The 19,137-nt window shown below is 33.4% G+C and overlaps 1 protein-coding gene across 1 annotated transcript; it reads left to right on the top strand.

The window, feature by feature from the left end:
* The first annotated feature begins 588 nt into the window (after positions 1-588).
* On the top strand, positions 589-1,742 carry LOC100306201 (uncharacterized). The gene is made up of 2 exons (NM_001248404.2): positions 589-831; positions 1,232-1,742. The coding sequence occupies exons 1-2, from the start codon at positions 645-647 to the stop codon at positions 1,501-1,503; spliced, it is 459 nt and encodes a 152-aa protein (NP_001235333.1). The 5' UTR covers positions 589-644; the 3' UTR covers positions 1,504-1,742.
* The last annotated feature ends 17,395 nt before the right edge of the window (positions 1,743-19,137 follow it).

Raw genomic sequence — 19,137 nt, 5'->3', positions numbered from 1 at the left:
ATCGATTTTTCCGGTTTTAGGAAAACCGATGTTAACAATGACATCTTACTTACAAAAATGTGATCGCGCATTTTATAACATGAGTTTTCATCAAAACCAATGTTAGCAAGGTAATGATTTCTTGTACTATATGAGGTTAAAGATCGAGTTATCGGCGCAGCAGGAAGGCTTGGAAGTTTAGGCAACTTAAGGCCGGTACTTCTATTAATATGTATGCTAAACATGTGTTGATGGGCTGGGTACCCCGCCCTTATACCCACTTTAATTTTATATGTTTTATTTCACTGGTAAGAAATCAGTGCTTCAAATTTTGTTTGTCAGGAACGGAGCCTTACTTTTGAGATGCTTCAACGTTAACGTCATACTGCTTTATGTGAAAGCGCGCGTTTTGCGCGGGAATATTTTTTGTTATAAAATTCACACGAGGCGTAAACAATCTAGTTATTATATGGTATACTAGTATACTAATAGATTAAATTGGAGTATTAGGTAACGAAAAGGACCCCAAAGTTTAATAATTAATAATTAGTTGTCAGGAAGGGAAGTTATGTTCTATATAAGTCGGATATGGTCATAATATTCTTCCCCATCTCTCATCCTTGTTAATTAGTTTGTTCCATTTCTTGCTTCTTAATTTTTTGATCATGTCACTTGCTGGTAAAATCAGCATTGAAATTGGGGTGCATGCAAGCGCTGCAAAGTGGTTCAACCTCTTTGCAACGCAACTCCATCATGTTCAAAACCTTACCGAAAGAGTGCATGAAACCAAGCTACATCATGGTGATGACTGGCATCACAACGAATCGATCAAACACTGGACTTGTACCATAGGTAATTAATCTTCTTACTATATTTATTGGTGTACGAACTTTTTACTATATTAATACACAAACGAAAATTGCTAGCTGTATCAAAAAAGAAAAAAAAAAACGAAAATCGCTAGATTATATTTTTTCCTAATTTCAAATATATTTTTAGAATTTATAATTCTCTTTGTTTAAATTTTGAATTTCTTGCTACAATTTATTTTGGTTAAAGAATATTGTTTCTTGATACATGAACTAAAACCACAAAATAGCAGGACACTGTGGTAAGATTAATTTCGTAATGAGTTTTTAAATTATAGATAATAACATTCAAATATAGGAAAACAATTATTAAAGTATTTTATTGTTTGTATAATTCTGATACAATGTTTTTGTTATTGGTTTTGTTGCTTGTAAAACAACAGATGGTAAGGTTACAACATATCACGAGAGTATTGAATCCGTTGATGAACCTAACAAAACAATCACTTACAAGATCTTCGGTGAAGATATCGATCACCAGTATAAGGTCTTTAAGGTCATCTTTCAAGCAATTCATAAGGATCATGGGGGTGCATTCATCAAATGGACTATTGAATATGAAAGGGTTGGTGAGGAAGTTGATCTTCCATTTGGCTTCATCGAATACCTCAACAAAGGGAGTAGAGATGTTGATGGTCATCTTCTCAAGGCATAGCTCCAAAAGTTATGTAGAAATTAAATAAAAAAAATAAAGAAATAATGGGCTGGGCTTGAGGATAAAGTGCTTATATTTACTATCGGTGTGATGTTTGACGAGAAGGATGCTTATGTGTTGATCCTTTCTTTTGTGTGGAATAAACATGGATATGTCTGTCCGTGATGTCCTTGAAGTATGTTAAATTATACCTTAAAGTGCTCAATGTGAAGCGTATAAATGAATATTTATGCTTATTGTACATATATTTTCCTGCTGGGGTTTAATATTGTTTCTGAATTGTTTAAATTAAGTTTGATTTGTCAAAACTTCACTAGGAGTTAACACATTAACGAGAACTTCAAGAATTTAATATACACGAATAATATCCACAGGATGTTTATTATGTGAATATAATAAGTAATTGTTCTTTTATATAAAAGTATATAATAAAAGTATATAATAAGCTATACAATGAATATGTAAAAAGATATAATTTGGTAATAAAATTCAATTAGTAAAAAATAATAAAATTAACTAAAGAGGTAATTCAACTTTATCAAATTTATGAATTTGTTTTCCTTAAAATTTAAAATTACTTCAAGTAATAATATGTAAATAGTCCTAACTATATTAACTATAAAAAAAATAAAATTTGGGTACATTGATCGATCTCCTTGAGAAGCAAAACTGGCCAAACATACATGTGGAAGCTGTGAATAAGCATTCCGTGAAAGCAAGCTGCCTTTTCAAATGGAAAGTTTAGCCTTTATGTGGTCAGCAATGGATTGAAGATGAATTCTCTTTATCTTGTCTTTGAAGATGAGCACCCCTAAATAAGTACTCAAAGGCAAACTGCCTTCAGAAAAGCCCAGGCATTGGATATCAAACTCTATCTACCAATTGACATATACAATAGAACTTGCATTTTCCTAGGCTGAGAATTTGACCCCAAATATCAGCATAATGCTGGAAGAGAGACATCAAAGAGCGAAGGCAAGATAGTCTCCCATTATAGAAAAGCATAAGGCCATTAGCATAGAAAACATGGGAGGGGAGATTGCAGCTTCGTGGCCCTAAAATAGTTTTAATGTGATCGAAGCTCACCAAATTAAAGGTACCTCTGCAAATTAAGCACATCCTCCACTAAACAGATCACCAATTCACTTGGAACAAAGGCCTGGAAGAAAGAAAAATATTTGTGATCCAATTGCAAAAAATATTTGTGATCCAATTGCAAAAAGTAGGGTGTACAACTAAAAACGTCAATTAATTTACATATTCGACGTCAGTCATTAACCGTTGTCATAGATAATATCACTTTCTACAACGGTTTCATAAAAAACCGTCTTAGAAAAATGTGTCCTTCTAAGATGGTTCTTAGCGAAAGAACCGTCTTAGAATATATATTTTCTAAGATGTTTTTCAAAGAACCGTCTCATAATAATGAAAATTGTAATAAAATAGTAGATAAGATTAATAACAAAATTTATACTCCAAAAATTTGTCAAATGTTAGAAATAGGAACAACTAAGTTTTTTACTTCATTTTTTTCTTAAAAATTAAAATATAATATTACAAATTCTCAGAATCAAAATTAAAATTGTCTTTTTGACTGTTGTAACTAATAGATTATACTTTAGATAGGCTCTTAATCCCTGTACTACAAATACCAGTTGTAAACTCAAACTCTAAACCTTGAATTTATTTTTCTCAGTTTTCAATAAAGAAAATTTCCCAAATTCTCTCAAGGATTATGAGGTAGGAGATATAATAACTTACTATCAAATGTCAATACACAAATAAAAATTATCAAGAAAAAAATTGTTGGAGGTGAAGTCGCTCAAGAACTGCTAAGTGTTGTTAAACAAGTGACCTCAATAACTTAAGAGGGCAGGTGAATGAGATAAGGGAAGAGAAAATAAAAAAACTCAGTTTATACTGGTTCAACCATTTATTGTGCCTATGTCTAGTCCTCAAGCAACCTACTTGAGATTTTCATTATCCTTGTAAATTTCTTTACAACTTTTGAACCACCTATACTTTTCCCTTGTGTTTAGAAAAACTCACAAATCAAGAGACTCACTGCCTCTTGATCACAACAATAGTTTTCTTTTTGAAGTACAAAAGTTTTTCTCTCTTTTAGAGAAATATAATACAAATTGAAGAATTTAGAAAAATCCTTGATTGATTTGCAAGTGTTTGGCCAAAGGTTTGTTTTGGAGAGAATAAGATAATGAGGTTTTGAAAAACTCTGAAGATTTTCGTAGACAAGTCACATATTTATAGACTCTTGGTGGCTTCTCAAAAACTTATGAAAGGATGTGACTTTTCAGAGTAGCTTTTAAAATTTCAAATTTCAAATTTTCTGAAAAAGCTTTTTAAAATAATTTTGCTTTTGGTAATCAATTACAATGTCTGATAATCGATTGCCAGTAGAAAAATGTCTTTTTTTAGAAAATGTTAAAAATATTTTAAAACCTTTTTATAATCAATTTAAAAACTATTTTGTGAGGTCAATCCTTTGCAATCACTAAGAGACTCGTTTAACAAAGATAGACTAAGACTTAGTTTTCTTCTTGATCTTTGTTTTCTTGGTCTTGATTTAGACTTGAAATAAAACTTGTATTGCTTTTACCTTGGCATCATCAATTTTAACTTGTATTGCTTTTGCCTTGGTCTTGATTTAGACTTAGCTTTCATCTAATAGATCAAATTGTTAAATTATAAAAACCAATTTTAAATAATTATAATGTATGCTGAGTTTCACAAATGAATTTATATTTGACGACAACAAAATTGGACAACATAATTTAATTTGTTTACTTTGAGAAAATAGTTTTTTTTTTTTCAATTACAAAAAAAAAATGTTAACTTATTTTTGTTGTTTTCTAAACAAACTTTTTAAAAAATAAAAACAATAGGGCATGTTTATAATTATTCATAAAAATAAGAAATGAAATGTTAGAAAACTTCTAGCAAGTGTTTGAAAATGGAACTTTGGAAAGAAAAAAGAGAGTAAACATTTTAATTATATATTAAGAGAATTACAACATATTTATAAAAATAATAATAAGTATGATATTAAATATATATATATATATATATATATATATATATATATATATATATATATATATATATATATATATATATATATGTCAATATAACAATTTTCAAAACTTTAACTTTTTTAAGAGAAACGGATTCATAAAAATAATAGTCCACATAAATTAATATATGCAAAATTTAATTGAAAAACTAGTTTATTTGACATAGTAATAGGTAGATCGAAAAAGCAAAGTACATGGAAACACAAGCTACCTATATCAACAATCTTAATCTAAGAATTAACAAAGCAACTAATCTGAAAAAATAAGCTCTTGCATGATATAATATGGTAGATTGAATAGTTTCAGACAATTCGGTGTCTCGTCTAAGAAATCAACAACTTTGGGATATCTAAGTTTCTTTAACAAATTAAAAAAAGATGGATACTTAAATCAATATCCGTGAATAGCTCAAGAGCTAGAAATATATTATTTCTATACTGGAACCGGATATTTGGTAAGCCTAAAAATATATAAATATTAAAAAGTAAAAGATAAACAAAAAGCATTAAAAAAATAAATGAATAAAAAAAATTCATACCTGATATTCTCAAGTGCCATGAGGAAGACTCCTCTTTTTTATCTTCTTTTTCTTTTGATTTTCATTAGCCATAGCAATTTCAGCCTCTGTAGGCCATGTCTGGTAAGTGAAGAAACAAGCCAACAAAGGGTATTCAAACACATAAATAAGTGGTTAAAGAAAGAATGAGATTCAAAGGTTAAATAAATTGAAATATCACAATGGCCAAGTGCTTCCTAAACAACAGATATTAAAATTTCAGCAAATCAATTGAAAGATCACAATGACTCAAGATAACTATGTATTAAAGATGACAAGAATAATCAATAATCCAAGAATTTAAGGTGGCAGAAAATACAACAGAAAGAATGTTAAGAAAATATAGTAGAAAAATCAGGATGGAATATGAAAGGATAAGTTTCTTTATCTTGTCTCAAACATAGTACCAATTAATGTGTCAACTAGACACAAGATAGCAAAATGCAATAACAAAAAGAGAACATGTTAATAGCTTGCCCCTATAATATGCCATGCCTACTAAACCAAATGTTGAAGTGTTGAGTATATCATATGTAATTTACGGTTCTACCATTCTAGCATATGCAAGAATGAATAAAATTTCCAATGAACATGATCAAAGTCTGCAAGTTGTTTTACAGCCATAGCAATTTCCTCCTGGTTTTTGTCATCCCACTTTTTCTTTCTTTCTTTCTGCCAATGAACATTTCAAAAGGAGAAAACAGAAATTAGATCTAATAGCTAGAGGTATGAAGCCTACAAAAGCTAAAATATTTTTAAAAAATTTAATACCACCTTCTAATGAGAAATCACACCTTCTATGAATAGCTCGTAAACTAATTTATATAACCCACGCATGATCAAACTTACCAAAATATGCTTGCAGATGCATGTATATAATACACTTTATGGCGCATGTCAACCAGGAAAAAAAGTATAAAATGAAATAACAAACATCAGCTACATTAGCATAATTATTAATCAAAATGGTGAAAACAAGTTATAGTTTAATCTTTTGGAGAAATTTCATGAATACTATCTGAGTTGTGCTATTTCCTGCCAAATTTATTTGGTATAAAAGTAGTATGAATGAATGACCGAGAACTTTAAAAAAAATAGATTTGTAGCATAAAGTGACTTCAGCGAAGAGTGAAAACTTAAAAAAAAAAAGTAAATTAGTGAGATTTGGCAGATTTCAGCTCACCTAATGTTGAGAAAAAAGACTTGTATTGACAATCATATAAGGAGTTCAAAAACTCTGAAAGATAAGGGATTTCGCCAATCACCGTCATGATCTCTGGAGCATCTGCTACTTGTGCAAATTAACTTAACTTAATATCATCGTCTTTGTTATAAGTTTTATCCTGCAACACAAAATAAAACATGATAAGAGAATGGATAATTCAAAACAAATCTTTCATTTTAATGAAAATATAAAATTAGGAAACAATAGATAAAGACATACCTTGAGATGATCAACTTTTACCATAAGTGGATCCTCACTAACTTGCAGAAAAGACAATTTTTCAATGCTAAATAAACATCAAAGAATTTTAGCTACATACATGAATGATAATCGAAACAGCCGTGAATAATAAAACTCAAGCACAAATATGGAGATACTAGAACAATAATAAAATTAAATATCAATTGTCATACCCTAATTTCGTCTGGGGACTATCGTTTGTTGATCTTTTGATCCTTGTTAATCGACTTACAGTGTTGAACGCCAGTTACAGTGCAAAACAAATGATCATTCAATGTTTTGATCAAGAATATGAAAAATACCCAAAAAGGAGGGCAAAAGATCATTTTAAGCTTTTTTCTGAACCCTGGCTCGCCCAGGCTAGCCTCTGGCTCACCTGGGCCCCCAAATAGCTTAGGGGTGAAGTAACAGCTTGCTTGGGCGAGCAAGGTTACTTCAGGTTTGAGCAACAACTTGCCTGGGCGAGCTGCCATGACCCCTAATGCCATCTTTTGCTATAAATAGGTGTGAGGGAGGTTGAGTAAGGGGTTCCAAGGTCCAGCATTGAGAGAAATTGAGAGAAATCAGAGAGAAGAAGAAGAAAGAAGAGAAAAACGAGGCCGAGACGCTACCGAATTGTGGCCGTAATCGACTTCTACATCGTTCTTTGTCTGTTCTTTGTTCGTCATCCGGTTAGTATTTATTTTAAGGATTTGGATACAATCTATGGACCCTTAGGGGTCCTCTTTATTTTTTTGTGCATCTTCATCTCCTTCTCCTATGATCAGTAATCGCTTTTCTTTTGTAAAGTAAGTTTTAACCGATCATTAGTACTGCAAGTTATCTAAAAAAAAGATTGAAGGTTAATAAGAAAAATCAAAATAAAACCAACTCATAGACTTTTTCATTCCATCAAACATCATTTGAGATCCTTTCAAGGTCCAACGCCTTAATGATTATCTCCTCTTTTAAAAAATCAAAAGATCATTTCAAGATCCAACGCCTTAAATGACTTTCTCCGCTTTTCAAAATTTGAAACATCGTTTCAAGGTGCAATGCCTTAAACGACTTTTTGTTCACAATTAAAATCAATCTTTCAAAAACATAAAAATCAATTTAACACATAAACTTTCAGACTTAAAGAACTACGTAGGTCTGAATTCCTCATCGCACCTGAAGATACGTAGGAGTAGGGGCAACACCCTTGTCGACCCAAAAAAAAAAAATATAAAAAGGGAAAATAGATAAAAAATATAAAAAGGGAAAATACATAATTTTGAAGTCACGTTTTTGCATACTCGATTAAAGGCTGTCGTCTCTTGTGATGGGCGCATGGGGTGCTAATACCTTTCCCGTGCTTAAACAACTCCCGAACCCTTATTTTCAAAATCTGCAGACCTCTTTTTGGTTTTTCTAGCGTTTTCCTTTAATAAACGTTGGTAGCGACTTCCAAGCATTTTCCTTTTTGGAAGACGCTCCTTTGGCTTTTCGCCCGCACTCCCACCGAAGGGTAGGTTGCGACACCAATCTTTCTTAATTTTAACACATTCAACTAACCATCTTTGTTATATGTAGATGTCGATGACCGATCAGGATCAGCTGATCCCCATGGATACTTGAAATCTGGTATTGAGAATGGGTATAGTTGCAAAATGTGAGGTACTTGTTAAAGTTATAGTAGAAATCCATCGAAGACATAAAGCAACTAATAAGCTACATATTTATCACATACCTGAGCAAGAGTCTCAACTTTGAGAAGTTGGTTAAACAACCTTTTTTTCCTTTTAAATCATATACATTTTTATCTGTGTCAGAACTAGATACTACACTAGGATCAACATATGGGGTTTGTTGTTCTTGACTTTCCTGTAAAGCTGCTAATAATATGGGATCCTAGATGCATAGCAAAATACTCATAAGAAATTCAATATCATACTTTCGAGTTTCAAGTTACATTCCCTAGTCATTGCCACGTACATGCACTAATCATAGATTACAATTTGCATAACTTTAAGCCAAAATCATGTAATAAGAAAAGAAGGATATTTAACTCATCATTCCTGACAACTCCCCATACCTTAACAAAGACTGTCCTATAAAATCTTGGGAAAGTGGTCTATGTATCAACGGTAGTGCGAAAACTTGTTACAAAGGTAAGGAGAAAAAAAATAAACATCCAGAATATGATATATGAGTTATCAATAAAACTAAAAATAAAGCAATGTAGAAAAGACACTTCATTCACAAGCTCTCATTCTTTTGTTTTAAAAAAAAATCTAATAAAAAATACTGGAAAAACAATATGAAATAGTCCTAGTTTTATTTCCATGATGGGGTGTGGGAATCGCATGCACCCCATCATGATGTAGTATAACAAGGATAAGAAAACCTTCCAACAATCTACACACAAACATTAAATTTGTCAAAATAAAGAGCTAAGGTACAAATACACTTTTGACACTACAATGTGATGCAATCTATAATAATGCAAGATTTAAGAATTCATGGAACTTGCAATGCAAGATTTAACATAATCAGAGGCACCAATTGGCATAACATTTCAATTCATTATTTGGCAATAGCATGTTCATGTATTTAAATTCATTATTCGGGAGTAGCATAGTCAAGTTAAAGGCACTAGTGAAGGGTCACCCTATAAGGAAACAAACTTCTGCAACCTTTCGAGAATCCCTTGTTGATCTTCATAGAACAAAATTTCCCTCATCTGCATAGTGAGATTGTGAAGCTCCCTGATGATAAAAACTAGGGAAGAGAATGTTTTCTTGATAGAGTAGTACGCGGATTCCCCTACCTCTCTAAGCCACTCCTTCCACTGTAGCTTTTTCTTGTCCTCAGCGAAAATGGAAGGTCTACGTTGTTTGCTTTCCGTTTGATGTTTGCCAGAATAATATTCTCCAGAAGCTCGAATTCCTCCATGAAATTCACAGACAATAAAGAAATCTCCTGAAAATCCTCTGAATCCAAATCATTCGCATTGGTATTTTCTTCAGAGATTTGAAACTTCAGTGTGAGATCTTCAATCTTCTTAATCAACTCTCCATTGGAGAAAGGATCCAAGCTAGCGCTGCAAGCCCTTCTCAAACTCCCCTTACAGGTGAAAAATGCATGGTTCTCAAACGATTAGGTTCTCCAAAGGCAAGAAGTGGTCAAAAAGAGGCTCAAGCGGTTCATGAAATGACACACTAGGGTTCACGTTTTGGATGTTGAAGGGGAAGAGATTGTAGAAGTGAGGGTTTGAGAAGAAGAAGGGGAATGAGGAAGAATTTGTGCGGCACTACCTAGGTATGTAAACACAAGAGGAGAGGAAGGGGCGCAACCTAGGTATGTGAAGAGGAACGGATGTGAGTGTAAATGAAAAAAAGGCCTACGATGGTTCCTTCATATAACCGACTTTGAATATCTAAGTTTAAAGATGGTTTTGCAATAACCGTCTTTGAAAAATTACGATTATTTACAAAAATACCAGTGCATTTTTTGTAGATGACGGGTCTCTAGAACCGTTGTTGATGCAGTGTCGTAGATTCACTTTGTTATAGTAGTGGTGGAAGCCAAATTTGTGAAGGACTTGAAGGAGGAATTTCCAATCTAGCGTGTCAAATGCTTTCTTAATGTCAAACTAAATGACTATGTTGCTGCCAAAAGCCTTCGAATCAAGGAGGTTTATAGCTTTAGAAGTTAGCCCAAATGCACTCTAAGATGCTTCGACCTTTGACGTGCCATTATTTTCTCCTATTTCTTAACCCTTTTTGCACCATTTTAAATACTGATTAGTCTTAATTGTCAAATTTATGAGGCAGTTTTATTATTTGGGGCCATTCAGCTAATTTGATGTTTTTAATCTAAATTCAGGAATTAATCAAGCATTGGGCTTGAATCTAGAATTGGGCTTGGGCTTGAATCCAGAATTGGGCTTGGACTTGAAGAGGGCAGACTAATTTATTCTACAAAATTAGATCTTATCTTATCTTATCTTATCTAGATTTGATTTGATTTTACTTATGGGTTTGGATTTAAAACAGATTTGTAAGCTTTGGGGTTGAAAAACTATATAACAACACCAAGGTTCTAGTTTAGCTCTCTCTCTCTCTCCTCTCTCTCTTCAATTTTTCGTTTTTAGTTTTGGTCTCTCTTCTCTTTCTCTTTTATTTTCGTTTTTTACAATTCCAGTTCAGACTTTTAGTTTTATCAATAAAATTTCGTTCTCTATTTGATTAATGGAAGGCTAAGTCCACGACGTTGTTTTCTCTTGAGGATCAAACACAGTTCTCTTTGAGGTTCTATTATTACTGTTAAATTCTGTTCAGTTTTTCCTCTTCACTAATTACTCTTAATTTGTTGCTATTAATTCATGCATGCTTAGTGCTTGATTAATTGTCTCTGTGCTTAATTTACGTTCATGCTTAATGATCGTTTATGAGTAATTGGTGTGTGTGATGCTTAATCACATAATGAATGCTTTATGTTAAATTTCGCTTAGTAATTTAATTTAGGGTTGGATTAAGTGGTTGAACTAATAAAGGATAAATTCTCGAAACCTAGGATAAGAGACTTGCTTGTGAATCAAGGGGAAGCAACGTATTTTAATTCTGATAATTTATAATTCAATTTTACTCGATGTTTAATTTACAAAAGCAAACAACCCCCCCCCCCCCCAATTTGTTACTATTTCCTACTATCTGTTATGAACATTTGGTGTATCATTGCTCGTTGGGAAATGACCTAGGATCACTTTCTAGTTACTACATTTAAATATTAATTTGATTCGGGTACGACCTCGATCAACCTTTGATGAATATCCTCTCCGCTCTTCAGAGATAATCCTGGTAACTATATTTGTGAGTCGATCAACCAGGACTTTCGTTATTATTTTGAATTGAAAATTTGCGAGGGCAATCAGCGTATAATCCTTAATTTTATCAACTTCTTTGAATTTTGGAATGAGAGTGACTTGATTAGAATTCATATTTGGCATGATCCATGAGGTTTAGAAACATTGAAGGACGGAGTTTCAAATCATATTTGATAGAAGCACCTACCATAACCATCCGGTTTTGCCCGCAACTCCAGTCATATTGAAGATGATGAATTTTAACTCAGATTTTGTGGGGATATTGGTCCAAACTGAGATATGTTCATTAGAGACTGTAGAAGGAATCCAAGAGTTTACCAAATCATTGCAAGAACAATGGTTTTTTGAGGCATAGAGATCAAAGAAGAAACTTGGGGTTGGTTACATGCATCTTTCCATTATTTTAAGCTTGATTTCATTATCATTTTCATTGATTTTCTATTTGGGACTTATGACTGTATTTGTTTTGTTTTTGTTTTAGGTTCAAGTATTAGTAACAAATTAGCTTCAATTAACTAAAGAAGGAGGTGAATTGAGTTCCTTTTCGTGCCGAACATCTAATCTCAAAGAAATTAGTTATGTTCAAATATATTCCATTATATTTAATATATTGAGAAAAATAATTTATTTTCTTAAACCTTAACCCAACATACTTTGCATATAAAAGCAGTTTATAAAAAGAGTAAAGCAATTTGAAGAAAAAGCGTTAGAAGAGATCACATTACTGATTTTTATACTAGTTTGATCAACTTGATTGATATTCAAAGGGGTGTTCAAAATCTAATCAAATTATTTGTAAACTACAAACTAAATCAATCCAAAAATAAATAAAAAAATTGTATAATTGAAAATCGTTAAAACAAAAAATTTCAAAAATCACATATTTTTTGCAGTTTAGTTTGATTTTCAAATCTTGTTATAAAATCCAAACTAAATAAACCAAACCACATATTATAATTATATTATTTTATTTAATTGATGTTTAGCATTACATAGCTAGTTTTATTTTTAATGATTATAGTATATGATTTATAGTGTACTTCTTTCTATAATATATTATTTTTGTTGTGGTAATTAATAATAAGCATTAAATAATTTATAGTATTTTCTTGTAAAAATGATGTACCATTATTGTAAAAATAATGTTAAATTTCAAGTAACACATAATTTACTATTATGTTACGATAAAGAAAAGAGTTGGTAATATATTTTTATAACAATGCTAAATAGAAGTAAAAATAACAACTTTGAACTAAATACGTTGTTCAAAATTTAATTAAAAAATAAATATATTTTTAATATAATATAGCATAATAATTATGTAAGTTTAGTTAATAGATTTTAAATTATGATAATAGAATAAAAAAACATCAAATGTTATATAAACCAAATTGTTGATTTGGTTTAGATTTGATATTATATCTCCTTATAAGGATAAACTAGTCTAACTAAGTCAACACTATACATAACTTTAAAGAGGAAACAAAATGGAAAATGTGTCTTCACATTTAGAAAGGTATATCTGCTAGAATATAAGTGTGAGGTGAAGTCCCACATCGGGTAGGAATGAGAAGGTTGATAATCATATAAGTGAGGATAACACCAATAAACTTGAGCCTTAAGGTTTATGGTTAAGGTATGGTGTCGAATTCACTTATGTGGTTGTCCATCGCTCATTGTTATAAATCACCTTAGTGCTTACTCCCCTCGATTACATAATTTTGGTATCAAAGCTAGGTCCGACTTGGTGACTGACTTGGACGAGTAAGATGGTGACAATGGATCCTTGGCCTAGGGATCCCTTGTATTGAAAGTATTCCTAGCGGTGGGTCTGGGTAGCGTGTTCCATGAGTGGAGCGACGATGCAAGCATCTAGAGCATATGGACTCTAATGGCCACCATGGAATGCTCGTGGATGATAATGGATTTCGCTTGAGGGGGTGACTACCATATGGAAGAGACTCATACTTAAGGGGGAGATTGTTGGTGTACAAGTGTGAGGTGAAGTTCCACGTTGTGTAGGAATGGGAAGGTTAAACACCATATAGGTTAGGAGAAGACCCATAAAAGTAAGCTTTAAGGTTTCTGATTAAAGTGTGTGGTGTCAACATCACTTAGGGTAGATGTCGGACCCATGGGCAAAGTATGAACCCACTTATCTTTGTACATATTCGATTAAGGTTTCATTATTTTTGGGCCTTGTATTTAGGGTTCTATAATGTAGGTAGGGTACCCTATAAATGTAGGATTTTTTAGCCCTTGTATTTTAGGGCACCTAGACTAGTTTTTGTGTTAGGGGTAGTTTTGTAATTTCATATGAATTAAGTAAATATTTGATGTGTGTGTTGGGACATAAATTTAATTGAATTGGAAGAAGCTCAATCCAATTAAATTTTAGAGGGGGAGGTGAGCATTTGCTTGCTACATCCCATTGCCACATCATATAGTCTCACTTTGTACATGTCCTTCATGTTTTACATGCCTCATGACACCTAAGCACACTTAGTAGAGAATATTGGAATTGATCTTGGATTAGTGGGCTGAACCATAACTAAAATTCACAAATCATAATTAGTGAAATTTTGGCTCCAAAATTTGGCTCCACAAATTTAATTTCAAATTCAAGTGAAATTTGAATAGAAATTCAAATTTTCCTCCAATTTTGTGTGACACTTAGGCTATAAATAGAGGCCATGTGTGTGCATTCTTTTCAACTTTGATCATTTGAGAATTACACTTCAAATTTCAGACCTCATTTGAGGCACAAAATTTTGTGCTCCTTCTCTCCCTCTCCCTTCACTCATCTTCTCCTTCCTTCAAGCTCTTATCCATGGCTTCCTATGATGGTGAGCTTCTTCTTGACTCATCTTCTCCTTGAAGTGGCGTATTCATTCATCTTTCTTCCTTCTCCATTCCGCTACCATTGATATTCAAGAAGCAAAGGACTCCATTGATGAAGAAGATCCAAGGCCTACAAGCTCCATATAGAGCTACATTAGAACCCTAGGGCCTTTTCTTGCATCTTTGGTCTAATCTTCTTGGAGTCTTCTATCCAATGCCCTTGGGGGGTAGGATTCCATAATTCATGAAGTGGCTCCATGTGGATTGTAGGCCTTGGATCTTCTTCATCAAAGGAGTCATTCGCTTCTTGAAGTTCAATGATAGCGGAATGGAGAAGGAAGAAAGATGATTGGAGACACCACTTTAAGGAGAAGATGAGTCAAGCACAAGCTCACCACCATAGGAAGCCATGGATAAGAGCTTGAAGGAGGAGAAGATGAGGGGAGGGAGAAGGAGCGCGAAATTTTGTGCCTCAAATGAGGTCTGAACTTTGAATTGTAATTCTCAAATGATCAAAGTTGAAAACATGCACACACATGACCTCTTTTTATAGCCTAAGTGCCACACAAAATTGGAGGGAAATTTGAATTTCTATTCAAATTTCACTTGGATTTGAAATTGAATTTGTGGAGCCAAATTTTGGAGCCAAAATCTCACTAATTAAGATTAGTGAATTTTAGTTATGGTTCGGCCCAGTAATCCAAGATCAAGTCCAAGATTCTCCACTAAGTGTACCTAGGTGTCACGAGGCATGTAAAACATGAAGGACATGCACAAAGTGTGACTATATAATTTGGTAATAGGGTGTAGCAAGCAAATGCAAACCTCCCCCCCTCTAAAATTTAATTGGATTGGGCTTCTCCCAATTCAATTAAATTTATTTCTCAACACACACATCAAATATTTACTTAATGCATGTGAAATTACAAAACTACCCCTAATACAAAAACTAGTCTAGGTCCCCTAAAATACAAGGGCTGAAAAATCCTACATTTCTAGGGTACCCTACCTACATTATGGAGCCCTAAATAAAATGCCCAAAAATAATGAAATCCTAATCTAATATGTACAAATATAAGTTGGCTCATACTTAACCCATGGGCCCAAAATCAAGCCTAAGGCTTATGAGAACCCTAGGGCCTTCTTTTGCATCTCTGGTCCAATCTTCTTGGAGTCTTCTATCCAATGCCCTTGGGGGGTAGGATTGCATCATTCATGAAGTGGTTCCATGTGGAGCTTGTAGGCCTTGGATCTTCTTCATCAATGGAGTCATTTGCTTCTTGAAGTTCAATGGCAACGGAATGGAGAAGGAAGAAAGATGATTGGAGATGCCATTTCAAGGAGAAGATGAGTCAAGCACAAGCTCACCACCATAGGAAGTCATGGATAAGAGCTTGAAGGAGGAGAAGATGAGGGGAGGGAGAAGGAGGGAAGGAGCACAAAATTTTGTGCCTCAAATGAGATCTAAACTTTGAATTGTAATTCTTGTTGGATTGAGTGGCCTCAGAATAGTTAAGAAGGGGGGTTGAATTAATTATTCCTAAACCTTTACTAATTAAAAAAGTACTCTTCTAAGGCTTTTACTTATGTTGTTAAGAGAATATGGAGTAGAAGAGAAACTTAACAGAAAGTAAAAGCGGAAATTAAATGCACAGTGGAAAGTAAAAGAGTAGGGAAGAAGGAAACAAACACACAAGAGTTTTTATACTGGTTCGACAACAACCCGTGCCTACATCCAGTCCCCAAGCGACCTGCGGTCCTTGAGATTTCTTTCAACCTTGTAAAAATCCTTTTACAAGCAAAGATCCACAAGGGATGTACCCTCCCTTGTTCTCTTTGAACCTAGTGGATGTATCCTCCACTAGAACTGATCTACAAGAGATGTACCCTCTCTTGTTCTCAGTCAAACCCAAGTAGATGTACCCTCTACTTGTACCACAAAGGATGTACCTTCCAATGTGTTAAGACAAAGATCTCAGGCGGTTAAACCTTTGATACTTTGTGAATGGGGATACAAAAGAATTCTCAGGCGGTTAGTCCTTTGAACACTTTTGTATTAGGGAAAGGGAACAATCAAAAGAATTCTCAGACTATGTCGTTTTGAATTCTTTGACAAGGGAGAAGGGAGACACAAAAGAATTCAGGCGGTTAGTCCTTTGTTCTTTTGGAAAAGGGAGAAGAGAGACACAAAAAGAATTCAGGCGGTTAGTCCTTGGCGAATTCTTTTTGGCAAAGGGAGAAAAGAATGAAAAGATGAATAGCACAAGTTTTCAAGGTTTGGAAAACCATAAAACTTCATAAAGCTTTTGGTACAAAGAAGAAGAAGAAGTTCAAAGAGATTCAAAGCTTGTAAAGGATTGTAAGAGATTGATTGGAAAAGTATTCAAGATTGAATGAATGAATTAATTAAAATGCAAAACAAAGCCTTGCTTTTATAGACTCTTCATGTTTGGTCAAGAAGACCATTTAGAAGAGTTATAACTTTTAGAAAAACTTAAAACCAATTTGAAAAAGTCAAAAACCTTTTGAAGAGTTACAACTTTTGATTTATTCAGAAACAGTAACTGGTAATCGATTACCAAATAAGTGTAATCGATTACACAAAGCTTTTATGTGAAAGGATGTGACTCTTCACATTTGAATTTCAACATTCAAAGCCACTGGTAATCGATTACCAAAACATTGTAATCGATTACAACTTTTTGAAATTAATTGGAACATTGTAAATTCAATTTGAAAACTTTTTCAAAACAATTTTGCTACTGGTAATTGATTACAACAATCTGGTAATCGATTACTAGAGAGTAAAAACTCTTTGGTAAACATGTTTTGAGAAAAATCATGTGCTACTCAATTTTTGAGAAAAACTTTTCATACTTATCTTGATTAAGCCTTCTCTCGATTCTTGAATCTTGATCTTGATTCTTGAGATCTTGAACCTTGAACCTTGATTCTTGACTCTAAACTTTCTTCTTGAGTCTTGAATTCTTCTTGATTCTTATCTTGAATTCTTGAATTGTTCTTGATTCACTTGAGTTATTCTTTGAGCTTTTTGTCATCACCTTTGTCATCATCTTTTGTTATCATAATTGTTATCATCAAAACACCTTTGAATCACCTTTGATTCACCATGAAGCTTTGCTTCTACAATTCTCAAATAATCAAAGTTGAAAAAATGCACACACATAGCCTCTATTTATACCCTAAGTGTCACACAAAATTGGAGGGAAATTTGAATTTCTATTCAAATTTTACTTGAATTTCAAATTGAATTTGTGGAGCCAAATTTTTGAACCAAAATTTCACTAGTTGTGATTACTGAATTTTAGCTATGGTTTATCCCACTAATCCAAGATCAAGTCCAAGATTCTCCACTAAGTGTGCTTAGGTGTCATGAGGCATGTAAAGCATGAAGGACATGCACAAAGTGTGACTATATATGATGTGGCAATGGGGTGTAGCAAGCAAATGCTCATCTCCCCCCCTCTAAAATTTAATTGGATTGGGCTTCTCCTAATTCAATTAAATTTATTTCTCAACACACACATCAAATATTCATGTAATGCATGTGAAATTACAAAACTACCACTGATACAAAAACTAGTCTAGGTGCCCTAAAATACAAGGGCTGAAAAATCCTACATTTCTAGGGTACCCTACCTACATTATGGAGCCCTAAATAAAATACCCAAAATAATGAAATCCTAATCTAATATGTACAAATATAAGTGGGCTCATACTTAGCCCATGAGCCCAAAATCTACCTTAAGGCTCATGAGAACCTAAGGCCTTCTCTTGCATCTCTGGCCTAATCTTCTTGGAATCTTCTTTCCAATGCCCTTAGGGGGTAGGATTGCATCATTCCCTCCCCCTTGAAAAGGATTTGACCTCAAATCCAGAGTTTCTTGAATTTCTGGGCTTTTTCCCTCAACACCTGTAAAAAGAATAAAAACATATATATTAGTGGTGTTTGGTATGTTGGAGTAGGGTAAGGTATGAAAACCCCTTCCTGGGCATCTTCCCATGAGGGAACATAGTTCCTCACCAACTCAATGAGTGGTGCTACAAGTATAGAAAAATATGGGACAAATCTTTTGTAAAAGTCTGTTAAGTAATGAAAGCCCCAAATTTTCCTTATACTTGGTGGAGTGGGCCACTCAGGAATGACCTTTATTCTCTTAGGGTCCGTGACAACCGCTTGATCACTATTTAAAAAATTAAGGAAAATAAGGCAATAAAACATACCATTTTTTTGTATTTCCATGTTGATTATTCCTACAAAAAAGTACAACAAACCTAAGGTGTCCCATATGTGCACCTAAGTTTGTATTGAAACTAAAAATAATAACAAACCTACCTAATGAATCCCTATGTACACAAATCATGAAGGTGTTGGATGCATGAGTGATTTTACAAAAGAGGGTTGCACCACTCAACACATTCATCATATCACCTATTTTAGGGATTTGGTGCCTAATAATACCTATTTTGGGCACCAACAAAGCACAAAGACTGAAGCTTTTACGAACCAAACCCTTATCCAACAACTCATTTACTTCTGGAATATCCTCAAACCCAAGAGGTGTGGCAGTGCTAACAAGTGTCTTTTTAAAAATGAGAAGATGCGGAGGTTGTCTAAGAAGGGAAGTTTCTTTAATGTTTATCTTTATTGCAAAATGACTTTCCTTCTTAGCTAACCTCTTGGGGGAAACACTTACTTCCTAACACTCCTCCTTAACCATTAAAGTTTGTCCTTCTTCTTGGGGTAGATTTCTTCACTAGATTCTTCCCCTTTTGCTTCTTTACTTTCACTAGAGGAAGGTGAAGTAGT

The sequence above is a fragment of the Glycine max genome, chromosome 15, assembly GCF_000004515.6.
Source record: "Glycine max cultivar Williams 82 chromosome 15, Glycine_max_v4.0, whole genome shotgun sequence".
Classification (NCBI taxonomy): Eukaryota; Viridiplantae; Streptophyta; class Magnoliopsida; order Fabales; family Fabaceae; genus Glycine; species Glycine max.
Note: the sequence above shows the minus strand (reverse complement) of the source record. Positions and strands in the feature narration are given on the sequence as shown.

Coding starts and splice junctions, on each gene's coding strand:
- LOC100306201 (NM_001248404.2), top strand. CDS start 645: ATGTCACTTGCTGGTAAAATCAGCATTGAAATTGGGGTGCATGCAAGC. Junction 832..1,231: donor ACACTGGACTTGTACCATAG/GTAATTAATCTT, acceptor GTAAAACAACAG/ATGGTAAGGTTACAACATAT.